General features: G+C 44.4%; 1 protein-coding gene across 4 annotated transcripts in view; it reads right to left on the bottom strand.

Moving 5' to 3' along the window:
- Window positions 1-2914: 2914 nt before the first annotated feature.
- Window positions 2915-16283, bottom strand: part of PTBP1 (polypyrimidine tract binding protein 1) — a 31531-nt gene continuing 18162 nt past the window's right edge. For 3 of the 4 annotated variants that reach the window (XM_033007978.2, XM_033007981.2, XM_033007980.2), the window contains 11 exons: window positions 15725-15871; window positions 14187-14357; window positions 13326-13436; window positions 12770-12944; window positions 12077-12154; window positions 10596-10744; window positions 7873-7906; window positions 7280-7372; window positions 6688-6904; window positions 6373-6450; window positions 2915-5972 (listed from right to left, as the gene is read on the bottom strand). In XM_033007978.2, coding sequence (XP_032863869.1) covers window positions 5840-5972; window positions 6373-6450; window positions 6688-6904; window positions 7280-7372; window positions 7873-7906; window positions 10596-10744; window positions 12077-12154; window positions 12770-12944; window positions 13326-13436; window positions 14187-14357; window positions 15725-15871 — 1386 coding nt within the window. In that variant the 3' untranslated portion in view covers window positions 2915-5839. The remainder of the gene's footprint in view (window positions 5973-6372; window positions 6451-6687; window positions 6905-7279; window positions 7373-7872; window positions 7907-10595; window positions 10745-12076; window positions 12155-12769; window positions 12945-13325; window positions 13437-14186; window positions 14358-15724; window positions 15872-16283) is intronic. The other variant, XM_033007979.2, reaches the window with a different exon arrangement.

Raw genomic sequence — 16283 nt, 5'->3', positions numbered from 1 at the left:
AGGGATATAGCTGATGCTGTTAGCGATGTACACGTGAAAGGAGTGATGCACAGATGGATTGAAAAAGATATGGAACAGTATATTCTGCATGGGGATGAAATCTATGCTGTGCTAAACCGACCGGTGAACCACAAGAAGAAACTCTTCCTCATTACCCCCAAAACCAGGGCGATGGGGCGATGGCACCGAACTGCCGCTGCCAATTGGATTAACAGGGGATAGCCCAAAGCCTCCGCCTTGCAAACGTATGGATTGCAAACGTATGGATTATCCAGCATAACCCTGACGCGGTGCTGGAGAAGCCTCCTGGGGATTAGTGACAGGGTTGCTGTGGGGGGCTGCGGCGGGGGCACCCGGGGGTTGTGTCTGCCCCGTTAGTGGGTGGGTGGGTGGGCTGGGGGGGGTCCAACGTGCGGCAGGTCCCTGCATCTGCCTCGGTGCAGGTGACCTGGGGGGGGTCAAATGGAGCTGCCAGTGACGGCCAAGGCCGGCTGGGACAGATGCGCTGGCAGTCCTGGGGGGGGGAGTGTGGGGGGCTCACAGCCCCCAGCCCCAGGCCCCCATCGCTCTCACGACTCGTCTCGGTGAGCGATGGCGTCACACACCGCTTCCCGCTGCCTCGGACCCAGCGGTTTCCATAGCAACTGCCAGCCCCGCACCTCCCGCAGCCCCCGGCCCCCCCCCCCCCGGCAGCACCCCCAGCTGCTGCTGCATCGTCTGGGAACCCACAGGGCCTGGGAGGGAGCAGGATCCTCCCCCCACCTTCCTCCTCCTCTGCCAGCCGGGAGGAGGCAGAGGCAGAGGCCCAAGGGGGCTGCTGAGCCCCAGCGCATCACCCCCAGCCCCCCCGCCCTGGGCAGCGGGGGCTCTGCCATCACCCCGGGCCTGGGGAGGGCAGGCAGGGACGGACAGAGCTCAGCTCCCCGTGCCCGGGCTCGGGCCAGCGGACGGAGACCCTGGGCCACCCTCTGCCAGGAGCCCCCTGGCCATGTCCCCGTGACCCCCCAGGGGCAACGCAGGAGCCGCAGGAGCCGGGGCCCAGCTCTGTGACAAACAAAGGGCTCAGCCCCCCTCTGCCTTATCGGGGCTTTGGGACCCCCAGCTGCAGGGAGGGAGGAGCCGAGAGCAGAATTCCCCCCCTCATTAACCAGCCTCCCGTTGCTAATTGCTCCTGGGGTGCAGGGCAGAGATACAGACCGGCACAGGGCCTGCAGAACGCTGCCATCAGAGCAAGGGGAAGGCACCAGCGCCCGCCAGGGCTGGGGATCAGGGACCCGGAGGAGGGAGTCGCTCCCCCAAACCGCACGCTTTGGTGTGAGGCTGCTGCTTCCGCATTATGAAAAGCCACAACTTCACTGGAGACAGCTTCAACCCCCCCCGGGGTGCGGGAGCCCTGGGTGAGGGGGGCGCTGGGGGCCACCTCTGCACCCTCCAGCCGGTTTAGAGAGTGCTGCTCCCCTTTGCAGGACAGCCAGCCAGCCCCCCCGCTCCGGGGGCACAGGGGAGGGGGCTGGCACGAAGGTCGGTGCAGCAGCAGCAGCGGGGTCAGAAGCTCCGGGCCCAGGGGGGGTGGGAGCAGGGGGGCTCGGTGGGGCAGGATCAGGGGGGCTTCATCCAGGTTTGCTGAATTCACTTCCCATACCAAGATGCTGAGGTCGTGCAGGTCAGGCCTTTCCCGGGTGGGGGTTGTTCTGCACTGAACTTCTCCCCCCTTGCCCTGGGCAGGAGCTTGACCCAAATTGGGGGGTGACAGCAGCGTACCCCCACCAAAACCAAGCCTGGCCCGGCGAGATCAGCACAGCCCCGCTCCAGGGGCGAGGGCCGGGTACAGGCGTGGGCAGGATGGGGACACGGGCTCTGCCCCATCCCCACACCGGCCCCCCCTCCCCTGACAGCAGGGGGCCGGGGGGGGGGGGGGGGGGGCAGCCCAGCCCCGGGCAGGATCGGGCCCCTCTCAGGAGGCAGCTCCCACCGTTTCCATGGTGACCCAGCCCATCACGTGCACCCACCCCGCCATCCATAGCTGCTTCGCCCGCAATTACTGCAGCAGGCAGCTAATTAGCGATTCGCTACTTGTCCGAGGGGGACCGCGATGGGCCGGAGGAGGGGGCTGCAGGCCTCCCCCCTCCCGCAGAGAACTACAAAGCCGAAAAAAAAAAAAAAAAAAAAAAAAAAAAAAAAAAGCGCTGAAGCAGCTGCCTGGAGTTTCCCCCCTGTTTCAGGGATCTCCGGGAGCTGCCCCCCCAGCAAGGTCAACCCAACCCGGGCAGGGAAAAGCCCTGCTCCTCCCCCGGTGCCACCGGGCCCCCCCGAGCCAGGGTGCGACCCCCAGCATGACACAACCCTCCCCACAACCCTCCCCGGGCCTTACACGGGGAATGGTGCCCGCTCCCCCGCACCCCCTCCAGCTCGCCAGAACGCTTCGGCACAGCTACAGCACACAACTACAGAGAGTATTACGTATTTGACTTGAAAGGGGGTTATTCCATGGATATTAGCTAGAATATATGGAAAGTTTAGGAACATGAAGTAAAAAAAAAAAAAAAAAAAAAAAAGTGTTGGAGTGTGACAAAGAGCATCAGTTAAGGCCCTACAACCTCCTACCTCTGGGCTCTGATCCAGCTCGGAGCGCCGGGAGCGGATCCGTCGCAGCCGCCCCGCGCGGCACAGACCCTAACAGGGACAAACACTCTGGCAGCCCAGAGGGATGTGAAGAGTCAAAGTTATATAAAATGAGGCAGCTGAAATTACATTAGAAGGAAAAATCAGAAGCAAAATAGGCACAATAAAAAGATAGGAAAATCAGAAGCAAAGAATACAGAAGAAATTTATTGAAAGCACAAGTACAGACTGGCCAATAACTGCTTTCTACAATCTGAACAGTAAATAATGGAGCTACAGAAAGGTACAAAGGTTGTTATAAAATAGTTTTAATTTCGTTTCTTTTTGCATTACAAACATTCTTCGAAAGAGGCAATGGAATTCTGATGTTGTGTATGCTTACCCTCCCCACCCCACCTTCCACAATACTGAACCTGTAATAGCTGTTATCAAAATATACAATACATCTGTTCACCATAAAAAACTGGGTTTTGCTGCCCCCTCATGTCTTACAACAGGTATAAAAAAATTATAAATATGTACACCCTTTTGTTACTCACATTCTTTACATGCAAACACAGGGATCCAAAGGAAAAACCCACAACTGCCTGGGTTCTGGGGTTACCTCAATTAATTTGCTCGCATTTTGCAAAATATAGATAGCCCGTGGGTTGCCCAAATCAAGGTCGAAGGCCACCAGACAGGTTTGCACTCCAATAAGCCTCTTCCCAGCATCCCGGGTGAGGTGGATCGAACGTGTTTAAAAGCTAAACCACGGCTGTGCTGCTTGGGCTGCGCATGGACCCCCCCGCGTGGGGCTGGCTCGGGGGCACCGCCTGCGCCCGGCTGCAGGAGGAATGGATTTTTCACTTGGGGAGGGAGATGAGCAAACTAACTCTAGTTGACAACTACCAAAGACACCTGAATTCGCCCTCCTGAACGCAAGATGCTGGCAAGGAAACGTGGAGCTTCCCCGGAGGCAGATCACAAGGCTTCGTTAAGAGGCTTACCCAGAATTAGAGGTAACCGAAACCAGCGTCTACTCGTCAGCTGAGCTGCCTCAGCCCAACCTGGGCAGCTCTTCCACTGACCATGGCTTCGTGCTCCTCAGCCACAAAGCGAAGACTAAGGCAGACAAGGATTACCAATCTCATGCCAGCAACCTAAACTGAACCCTCACTCAGACTTCACACACTTCTCCAGCATAATTCACATCCTCAAGAGTTCAGGGAGGAACTAAGAAAAGTTAAGACTTTTCCAACACTCAGTGCTACGCAAGTCAAGAGCTCCCACACTAAGCAAGGAAATCGTAACTTGCAACACTAAGACGATTAAAAACAAACTTTGGTCCACAATTTGCAGAAAAACCCTGAAAAAAAGTACAAGATTCTTGTTATTTTGCATCCGAACAGGTTGCAGCTTAGAGGGAAATGTAAGGCAACATCGGATTACACAAAATAGAAGGCAGAATGGCCCAGGAAAGAGTTGTAAGCCAGAAAAAAAATTAATGGTTGTATCATTGGGAAAAAACAATCTGCTGCATTCTACTTTATTTAATAAATTCCCTTCCTATAACTTAAAATATCTGGGCTTATAGGTTAAAAAGGTGAAAATCTTTAGCCTGGGTCCTTTTACTTAAATTCACAAGCTATTTGTGCTTGTTATCTCAAAGACTTTGCTTTAAAAATCTGCTTTGCTTAACATGTTTTATTGATTACATTACTCATCCTCAGTCATGACCTCAGCCTGATAACTAAATTCCTGCCCTACAGTTTCAATTACAAAAAAAAAAAAAAAAAGAAAGTACAGTATACAAGGGTAATACCACAAAGGAGTAAATTTAGATTACGTTTATACCATCTTATCATTCTATAAAAAGGTACTTAAACTATTTCTTTTGCATATAAAGAGATTAGAATATTTGGTCAACTGGAAATATTGCTAGGCACAGATGACAGCAACGGCATCAAAAAGTATAATACAAGAATTAAATCAAAAAGCTCAAATGCTGAAGACATGCTATAAGAATGATGGCAGAGCTACATTGGTCTTGTTAATCTCAAATTAGGGGCACGAAGGTGACTCACATGAACACCTTTCTAAATGTGGGATATCCAATAATTCTTCAAATCCTAGCCAGGTATTTAGATATATATATATACACACACAATTTCGACAAACTCTTAATGATTCGTCTTCACAAGTGTCCAACAGTGGTTAATTTTGTATCTTGATCAATGCTCTTGTGAAGGGCAGAGCCTGGTGACTTGCTATGGACAATGGAATGCAATTTGGTCTCGGGAACGCTTCCCCACCCAGACCTCTGCTTGGTCTGAATGCTGCGGACAAAGGCTCTTAAATAACTCCTGCTTGACAGTTTGCAGATGGCGATAAACCACAAGCACATTGGAAAGAGTCATGAAGACACATGATACTATGGAGATTGAGACGTTTCACAGACAGCGGGATACAACTGCCTGAAGAGTCAAAGCCCAATATTTTCTTTATCCACTTTGCCAGCTTCACTTGTCCTTCGCTACAACAAGCTGATCCAGTAAGCCAGAGCTCACTCATTCCCCTCAACTCTCCCAATCCACTCCCTGCAGTTCAGATGTTTCCCCCAAAGAAGTAAAAGGTTTAAGGCACAGGATAGCAGATGCACAGTTAAAGTAGGATCAACGCAAATTATTTTTGTGCTGGGCGAGTTGGGAGCTCCTGTACACCATGCATTTTGCAAAATCCTGACTCAAAGGCGCTAAAGTGAATTTACACAGTGGTTTTAGGTCTTTCAAGGCATGGATGGGTAAAGAAAATAAAAAAGGCATCAATGTGAAACCTGATAAATTTGTTAGGATCTGTTTTTGGAGGGGGGGGGGGGGGGGGGAGGGGCGGGGGGAAGGAGCAGGAAGGGAGGGGAATTTCCCAGAGCAGGTTCCAAAGTGTAAACTTTAACTTGTGATTTTTATTTGAACAGTCAAGATTGTTACCCATCACCGCAAGGTTAGCAATATGAATTAGATTTTAATTTTTTTTTTTTTTTTTTTAAAAACCGGTAAACTGATTTCTCTTTAAAAAAATAAAATCTCTGGTCTTTTAAGGTCACTTCAGCTGCATTTTTAAAGTGGCTTTTTTTCTGGAATGATGGAAGTTGAAACCCTAGAGTTCAGCCTTTTAAGGTCAAGGCTGAACCCAAGAGGTTTTTAAGTCAAGTCCATTTTGTCTCATGCCTTCCAAAGCTTTAAATTGTGGACTTCGAGAAGGACACACGCAGGTGATGATTCTCACCCAGGTCATGATTATGGAGGTCAATGAGTGATTGAATGGCTTCTTCCACAGAGCCCATCTGGATCAGAGCCATTTTACGGTCCTTCCTGACAAGACAGAAGCTTAAGTCAGTCAGTACCACTGCAATGCCGCTTCCCCAACTCGATGCAAGTTTTCTTACCTAGCACTCAACAAGGCCAGCAGAAAATTAACTCCCTGGGTAACTGCAATATACTTTCTTTTTATATGGAAGAGTATACCTTTAGGATAAACATGCATACCCAAACTTCTCACTCAGCAACCCTAGTTTTTCTTCAACTCACACTCATCATGCACTCAACCCAGGGTTACTCTGGAACTCTTTATTCCAGAGTCAAATACTACATTAGTGATAATTCTCTCACCTTTCACTTAGCCTGAACTGGAATTTGATCAGAACTAAGCACTTCTACCCTTCTCATATTGAACACCCCAGTGTAAGGACAGGATGTAAGAGAACACACTTACTGGAAGAATTTGAATCCTTTGACCATCCCCCCGTTGCTTGAAAATAACATCTTAAGGTCATCTTCAGTTATTGAAGGCCTGAAACAAATAGTTTTTCCAGTCAAAGGTACAATGACAGACCAAATTATAAATTAATCTCTAAAAAAACAATTCTCAGAACCTTTTCTAAATTCTCTACTGGTAGCTTCTTGTACATGTACATGGGCAAGCTTTCCTCTGGCCAGAAACAAAAAGCTGACTGTATTTACTCTCACACTAGGTTTGCAAACATTTTTTACACTCAGCCACATAGGAACTCTCCACGCAGATACTTACGGAATATTGGACAAGTGAAGAGTGGCAGAAGGGGGAAAGATGTTTTGGAAATTTTTGGAGCCTGGTTTCTTGAAGCGATGTAGAGGAGAATTTCCATAGTCCTTAGTCAGCCCTTGGTCTTCCTGCCCCTCGCGGGGAAGCTGTACTGTCTGGTGCTTGGACAACGTTATACGGATTGGCTTCCCGTGAAGCTTCTGGCCATTTAAATGGCTCATGGCTGCAACAGTTAAAGACAACACTGACTACAATGGCATTGCAGCTTTGTTTAGACATTTAAATCAAAGCTAGAATTTCATTCTAGTTCTTCCCTGTGCAAGTACCACACCCTCCAGGAACTGCACGGCAGGCATTGTTTCTCTGCCTCACTGTATTGTTTATCCTGTCTTCCCTCTAGATTATCTCACATAAATGAACCATACCTTCTCCAGAGCTGCCCCCAGATCCATGCGACATATGCAGACAAGCAATTAAGTGCAAGGACACATTCAGGTTTTGGGTCTTTTTTTTAAGAGAAGAAAGTACTGATATTAAAGCTTTAATTACCCATTAGGTCTCTTAATGCTAACAGTCTGATACTTTTAAGCTTGCTTACCAAGCTGGGCCTGGTTTCCATCAGCCATCTGAACTAGGGCATTCTCTTTCTTATTAAATAAAATCTTCACCCTCTGCACATCACCATAGACTCCTTCAAAAAGTGAGGAAACAAGAATAGTCTTAGGTAGGGGAAAGAGAATGAGATCTCATTCAACTTAATATTAGCTAATCAATCCAACAGCAAAAACATTCATTCACAACCAGAACTGATCTCATTCCAACCATGGTTACTTATTCTGCTCTAATTAAGGAAAATTCTTATATAGCAGAATAATAATGGAACAATACATTAAAGAAAAGACACTGGGTTTCAGCAAAAAGCAAAATTCTTACTGCCAGGAGACTGGACAATTTAGCATGCTATCACAATTTAAAACTCTTATAAAAGACATGCAAAGCAATAAACCATGCATAACTGAACATAAAATAAAGGCAAACTAAATTAAATAGCAAACTAAGTAAACAATGTAAAAATGAAATTATGCATTCAAAAAAATTGCAAACTGCAAACTGTACATTTTTGAAGTATCAAAAAAAGTAATCTCAAATAAATGAAAAACAAGGTAATAAAAAGTGTGAATAATAACATACCGAAAAGAATAAAGAGGCATTGGGGTGTAACTCTCTTTAGAGAACAGCAGAGCAAGGCAGCGGAGGGACAGGGAAGAGGTAAGGAATCGAAGGGGAGAGCGAGGTTGCACAAATCGTCCACAACGAGGAAGGGCAGAGTCCCCGCAGGAAATGGCGAAATTGGTTGATGGATGATGAAGTTTTCAAGATGGTTAATATTGAAGGGCAGGTTGGTTTCCGAAGAGCAGGGTTTTTTTTTTTTTTTTTTTTGGAAGGGGAATGTTTTTATTTTTTGTTTCAAGCAACAACAGGAAGCAGAAGTACCGTGCAGTCAGTTGGCAAAGAAATTCCGGATCAGGGGAAGAAAAAAAATTCAGGGATGGGGAGAAAAGAAAAAAGTAGCAAAAAACACAGGTCAGTAAATACATAAGGAAATATGTAGTGTTCCATCAGTCAGATTTATAGAATTCTACATACAATAACTTGTTTACAGAAACAGTTAATAGGTTTTACCTAGTGGAACACAATGATAAAGAAAAGGCATTTTTACTTAAGATATACAAAGAAGTAAGAGACAGTATCACAATAGAGTGACTTCTATAAGCTTTAATATTGAATTAAATTGCAACGGTATTCCCTGATATTTGACTAAAAAAGTTTTCTTTGATTACAAGAATTTTTTAGAAGAAATGATTTCATGGATCAAGTCAAACATACAGCTGTACGTGCTGCTTTAGGACCAGTGACTATAGAAAGCAATCCTTATTGCAATACTTAGCTGTAACAAGGAAAGTCCAATTTAGATACCAATCTCTGCCTTTAAAGCAAAAGATTATCTGGATGAGCAGCTGTACCACTACAAAAATCCACAAAGGTCTGCTAGAAGCCTTGCTATATAGGAACTTGGTACCTCATTTGCAACAGAGATCTATTCCCTTCCATATCAACGGCTTGATCTTGACATGTAAAAACCCCAAACTGCTGCTACTCTGCCAGAAAAGCAGGAAAAGCATCTCTGCTCCCAGTGACAACACTAACTTTGCATGCAGACAAGAGTCTGCACTCAAAGACAATGCAAGCTGAGACAGGCAGCCTTCTTCCACTCATCGTGGAAAGGAAAAATGAAGTAATTTCAGTTTCCGTGATTCTGATTCAGAAAAAAATTATACATCCTCACAGGTAGTCACTCCAGAGAAATACTGTCTCTTAACTAACTGGTTGTGGCACAGGTAAGTTTCTACAACACTGATTACACAGGCAAATGGAAAAAGTTTCAGGTCTGTTAGTTCATAGCTTCAGTACAAGTATCAAAGTCTCTCTAGCCCAAAGATAAGCTGGATGGATAGCAAAGAGCTCATCAAAAAAATACAAGGCATGAAATAACTGCTTGCTCCTACGTAAGCAAGAACTGTGCACACCGTTCAGACACTGCTCAGCTATGAACATGTGCAAATTTAACAGCGGTACAGCACAGTCCCTTGTCCTGTCACTGCCATCCAGACAATGCAAAATCATCCCAAGAAACACACACTTGATGGTATCACACTGGTTGAGAATACTGATAGCAGCTCTTAATGGCTAAGACTTTTGTTTGAACAGCAAGTCATGGGACCAAGCCAGAGATGACAGTTCCTGGAATAGCAGAGGAGTTCCTAGGTAGGAAGAGCAACTCATCCAAACCAAAGCTGTATCACAGTCCCTGCTATTATTTCATGCCCTGGAGAAAATAGTAACGACAGATAAAAAGAGTAGTCTGAGATACTGATTCAATTGGTTCATCTCATCAAGAGTTAAACATTTTGATCATTCATCACATCCAAGCTTCCCCTTTGATGCAAAAGAGGTTTTGTGGTTACTCTGACATCAGTTTTATAGCTTTGCAAAGTAGCATTAATTTGTGTGCACAGTCCCCACCAGTTAAAGTGTTTTTGAGCAGAGACTCATCATACTCTACTGCACACACCAGAAGATTCTACACTTTCAATCCAACACAGAGCCAAAAGCTGACTGAAGAAAAATCCAAGATACCTGTATCAAATTCTCTTACGATGCTGTCTTTCATTACAGAAAATTTTTGTTCAAATATTACTTGCTTTGTTTTTAAAGAAACACAAATATTTCAACTCACTAAGTTAAGCAGAATTGAAAATGTAAACTGCGAGCTGTTAAGGGGTTTAGCTAAGGAAAAACTTCCAGGAATCTTGGAAAGGGAAAATGTGCAAGCACATGGCAGAGGAAATACTGCACAGGTACAAGGTCAAGCTGGCAGGGGTCCAGACACTACACAGAAAGAGCAAAGGTCAGAATGAACTCTCTCTGTAGTTCTGAATTAATGTATTAAAAACTAAAACATGCTAAGGAAAAGAAAGAATGGACATGACTATTCTGTGACCCAAATGACACTATTCCATGGGAATGGCAGGGAGACTCCAAATAAGAGGGAGGAAGGGACAGGCATTGTAGTCTTTATGGGACAAGAGCAGGCAGGCAGCATCCTTGGCTTTGAACCAAAGAAGAGCAAGATTTTAGTTTGAGACGGACTTTCTCATTTCCCTTCAGCAACTAGAGTACTGATCTGCTTTGAATTTTAGAGCTGGCAGAGCACATCTGCTTTTCTAGTTTTGCCGTTTCCTTTAGGATACAGTAGGATTTCACTTTCAATGAGTTTCAGCACAATCGGTGTTCAGAAAGTGAAAGCAGAGGTAACAGGAAGGAGAAAAAAGTAAAGTTAGGACTCCACTAACCTCAGGATTCAGATTGCTAACCAGCAGAACAGAGTTCCCTGCCCCAGTGAGGCCGGGAATGGCAATCCGTCCTGCTGCAGCCGCTGCAGCTGCTGCTGATGGGATAGCCAAAGGAGCTAGTGCTCCATGAACATTGGGAACTGACAGGCCTGGAAATTAAAGAATATTAACCAGTAAAGAAGTTAACAGCACGTACTCTAGTGTATTTGCTGCACCAGAAGGGAGAACAGCACACCTTCTGTAACATGCAAGTGATCGTTCAAAACACAGTGACCGTATATTCTAAGATCAACTGGAACCTCCAATTCTGGTGCTGCAGGAAATGTTATAATTTCTAATAATATTTGCTCTTGCAGTGCCTGGTGCTTAACAGGTGCCTCTCAGCACTATCTTGTTGACTACAATATTTTGCACATTTCACAAGAAGCGGAATCAGCACAAAGCCTCAGCTCTGCTGGTGCAGGAAAGGTATCAACAAACAGTGCATTTGAAAGGGTCTTTCCAACCAGTGCATGCCAAAAATGCTTTGTTCTTTAACCATGCATGTAACAATCAGATACTGTATGCTACAATCAGCTAATCTCTTCTTGAATAGATAAACATTAAAGTTGTATTTACAGGCATTTCTAGGTTGCTCACAGTAACAGCTGGCACCTCACTGTATTAGCCCTCCAAAGGGAAGAGCTTTAGAGCTCAAGAAACAATTGCTAGTAATCAATTAAATGAAATTACTTCTCAAAGTGACATTGTATGTTTCCCCAACAGGACAGGACATTAACAAAACAAACAGTTCGATCAGTGCTTGTTTGTCATAAGCAAGGAAATTCCATCAAATTACAAGAAAGTCAACATAGCTTGGTATGCTATGAAAAGCAAAGTGAAAATTGTTTAGTCTAGCACTCCATTAAGTGTATTTAGCACCTACAACCCAAGTCTTTAATCTCAGACACCCGGGTACTTCTGTAAGTAGCAATAACTTGGTACCTGCAATATGAGCTGTAAACTTCACAGTGCAACTGTAACGGTGTATGTAATTAGGTTCATGTTTAAATACTAGCTTTACACAAAATATTTTGGAAAAAAAATGGACAAAGATTCCTTGCTTTTGACCACATTCACAGCTGTCCAAGTGAGTTCCCCAGCTCTGCAACCACATGAGGAAATTCAAAATACAAAAAAAATGTGATCTCCTCCCCATCTCCCCCAATTATTTTAAATACTGCCTTTAGTGTGTCTCCCATGCTGCTACCCGTATTTTCCTCATCACCGGGATATTACTTAGCCAGAGGTGCTACAGCTGCACACTCACATTCCTAGTTAAGGTTATGCACTGAAACACCATCCCCTTCTATACCCAAGTGCCAGCATTTAGAATTTACATGACTAACCCCAACAAAAATAATCACTACTTAGCTTTAAAACATCAAGATGCTTCAGCAACAGAAAACCTATATAAAATTTCAACTTACGAAATACAGTACCTGCAGCCTGAGGAATTGCAAAGGTAGGAGGAAAGCCAGCTCCTGCATATGGAGAAGCAGAGATTATTCCTGGGGCACCTGGGAAAGATATACACATTATACAAAAGACACCCAACAGCAAGAAAACTCTAGACTTAACTGCAATGTCTTGATCTGTCCTTCAACATGAGCATTTAGTTGAAAGCTAAACCCTAAAATATAAACAGTAATTCAAAAATGCCTAATGTAACACTGAACTTCAAGAAATTACAAATACTACAACTCCTCTAACTCTGCTGTTCTGAAACAGCTATTATAATACAGCTGTTATCCAGAACACAAGCTAGCAGCTCCTTCAACTGTTTACCCACAACAGTTTTCAAAGCACAAGTTACAGCCCCCCCCCCCCCCCCGGTTATGGCTGAGCCCACACTGTAGGTGCAACAGCAGATGGCACTAGAAGCACAGGCAGCTGGAAAGCCTTCAACCATCCTCACCCAAAGGGAGAGGAGACTTGAAAGCAGCAGCATGCACCCACATCCGTATGTTCCTACTAGTATTTTGCACTGATTCAGTGGTTCCCAAATTTTCCTCATTAGTCACATTGTATTCCAAAATTCCGTAAGACAAATACACTATGCTTACATCCCGTTCCCTTCCCCAATTGACACACATCAGTTACATTTGTCCTGCTCCCACTTCAAGAACTCTCACCAAAAGCAGCTGCCATGGTCTGATCCAGAGAGGGCTGGTTATCCCCAGAAGGTAGGTCTGGTCGTGTATAATCTCTGCTCTTATCATTATTGTATTTTACATTGAGACTTGTGAGTTTTGAGAAGTCTATGCGCAGCGTGCAACAGGCATTGTAGATATTCTGTCCATCTAAAGACTGGAAGGAAACAAACCATTCTTCATCCAAGATGCATTTATACCAAGATCACAGCAATAAATCTCCAAAGAGACAGGGTGTTACATCATCCCAGGTACGAGTGCTCCATCTGAAGACAAACAGAGATCTCGCCTTGTGTGGAGAGAGCACTGCTCCATTTTATACCTTCCACATTCACTCAAGTTAGCCACACTGCTCTTGGCAGGGGACATTCCCTCCCACTCGCACATGTGATCTGCCATCAGAGCAATGCTCATGTAAACCCATTATGACCACCAAATACTCCAAAATGCTGGTTTCTAACTTTGACCCTCGATTAATAAAAACAAGTCTAAAAGCTAAAATAATTCAGGTGTTTAGCACTGCAAGCATATTACTCACCAGTTTGGCATGCTGAGCACTCACTGGGTCAGCATATTGTAACAGGGCCTGAAATTGGTTGTTCTTCGTGAACGTAATTATTTTCAGGACTGTACCAAATTTGGAAAAAATCTGCAAGATAATATTTGCATATCTTATCTCATTTCCAAGTAAGTTAATTACATATTGATCTCCATTATTATAGGCAGAAACAACAGAAGTTATCCTTTCACCTTACCATGGGCATTGTTTAACTTGCATCATGTCATCAAACTAGAAAAACATCAGGGTGACTGAACTGCCCCTTTATTAAAGATTTTGTTTTGCTATGAATTCTTACACGGGAAGATTCACATACACCTTCACAAACCGGAACTTTTCCAAGAATTTCAGGGATGCTGAAATGCACTCAAGCTTCCATTCTAAACACGAAGATTAAGTTAAGCAACCACAGCAGACAGGAACATTCCAAATAGGCTACTGCCTAAATAAATGACCCCTCACTGTATTTGTTTCCCCCTACCCTCACACAAGGACACGTAGCAGCTACTTCTGCTAAACCCAAAACAGAACTTGAAGAGCTGTCTTGAAAATGTAAATATTTGTCCCTTGCACTGTATCAGACTGATCCAATTAAAATGGTCCAGCAATCAGATCTCTGGAATTTAAAGTCTGGCCAGATTGGGACAAAACCCAGAAGGATCTCATGTAGGTGTCAGGGTCTCCAGAAAGTAGAAATTTGACAGCTATGTGCAGAACTTGAATTGTACAGGTGAAAACCACATGCTGTTAGAACACAGGCATTGCAAATACAACAATCCACTATATCCCTCGCTACCCTTTCTCCAGGACAATCTTCAAGAAGTTGTGGTGACATTTTACCTGATGCAGAACATCTAGGGTGACAGGATAGAAGAGATTCTCAACAATGATTCTCAGGACAGGGCTCTGGCCAGCCATCGCCATTCCTGCATCCACTGCTGCAGCAGAGGCTGACAGCGCTAGGTTTCCAGACTGGACAGAATTCACTGCTTGCAGAGCTGCTTGGGCACGCTGCAGAACCACACATTCTGTTAGACCAACACTTCTGCTTGCAGAAATACACATTCAGCTTTTCTTGAGCTTCCTATCTGCAAACTACTAGCAGAACTCAACAGTTAGCAGAACAGCAGAAAGCAATTTACTGTTCCTAAGGCTGGGGATGCGATGACTTTAGCACATTTTAAACATGAACAACACAGATCAACCCAATCAGTAAGAGCAGTGCAAAAATGAAACTAAATAAAATATGAAGTACTTATTCTACTACTAGAACCTTGCTCAGCATCTACTGATGCAGCAAAATTATTCCACTGTTTAGAAAAAAGGAACAACTAGGCTCTTCTGGGGAGAAAGACCATCTCCAGAATACTACAGAAGCTGACAAGACTGAAAGATTAATGCACATCTGCTATAGGGATCCAGGAGTGAAAACTGACTTGGAGTTTTCCTGCAGAGTCCCCCTCACACATATAACATTATGATGTGCTCACTGTTGTGCATTAGATTCTGGCTTTGTTAGATGCACCGAATAGCAGCATTTCATCTGCACAGCATTAGATGCTCTGATCCTGAAAGTCAGCCTGAAAAGTGAGAGGAGGCAAACTGGATGTACTTGGCAGCCACCCCTGATAAGGAGGCACAAGTAACTTGAACTTCTTTCCAGTGTTCCTGTCCTGAAAGATTGCCAAGAGCAGTTGAACCAAAAAGGGAACTTTTTACACTATGCAGAGCATATCTTGCACAGGAACTCCAGACTTCCCAGACAAAGCCTTAGGAACTGCTGTGTTCATGTGCTGACTGCCTCATAGCACTTATCAGCAACAGATCATACTCTACTGCAGACAAGTTTTGCCCCATCAGAGCTTCATTTTATACAAATCTTTCAAATTTTAGAAACAAACATCCTAAAGCACTAAATGTTAACCAAGTCTTTAGATAGGTATTCAGTTACTGTTTCTAACTAAAGAATGCTAAAACCACTTCTTCTGATCTCATATTCACTGCGTGTTTTTTTCCCCTGATATTAAGGCAGTTTTAGCAGCTCATTTAACAGCCTGCTGAGACTTTGTGTAAGAGCTACTAAAGGAGACCTTCTTCCATGCTACAAATTAAAGTAGCAAGTGAAAACTTTCAAGCAAAAGGAAAAAGGCATTCAAAAGCCCTCTATTCTGAAAGCCAGACTATTAGAACCTAGATCAGAAGTGTTTGTATTCAATCACAAATTCACAGGAAAGTGCAACATGCTTTGTTTAGCACTCTGATAGTTAAACCAGATCTCAGAACTCTCCCAGGCCTATGTCAGCAATACAAATCAGAACAGTAGCAGAGAACTGCCTGCCCCTCCCACCAGTATGACAGTGTTAAAAACAAAAACTAACTGCTTGGTTTGGAGAGTTGTCTGTCTTAAGCTCCTTGTGGTTGGAGAACTGAATGTAGATGGGCTGGCTTCGAAGGACTGGAGTGACTGTGGTGTAGTAGTTTACCATGGTGTTGGCTGCCTCCTCCGTATTCATTTCTATAAAAGCCTGTGCAGAAGTCAAATCCAACACTGATATATTATCAAAGCAACTCACACTAGGAGACAGCATTAACACTCAACAACAGCATCACACAATCAATAACTTTAGGAGGGACTTCCAGATGAATTGTATTTGATTCCCACAACTGCATTTACATACAAGTTTTTGTACACAGTATTGTTTAAGAACTGACTGAATGTAGAACAAATTAGGATCTTTACTGTTCAGACTGGTTTATTGCAATGTTTCAGTTTTGTCCTAAGATCTCCATGCTACATACATTTAGGAAATATCTGCAAGAACACAAAAATACAGCAATATGCCAGATTCTTAACTCTTCTAATAAACAGCTTCCCAACTTCTTTACAGAGCAGTAAGCCTGTTCACTGTTCCATACCTTTGTGGTCTTGTCTACTTC

This window comes from Tyto alba, unplaced genomic scaffold, assembly GCF_018691265.1.
Source record: "Tyto alba isolate M040663 unplaced genomic scaffold, T.alba_DEE_v4.0 Super-Scaffold_20000042, whole genome shotgun sequence".
NCBI lineage: Eukaryota > Metazoa > Chordata > Aves > Strigiformes > Tytonidae > Tyto > Tyto alba.
The sequence above is the reverse complement of the archived record's forward strand: the minus strand, read 5'-3'. Positions and strand labels throughout refer to the sequence as shown.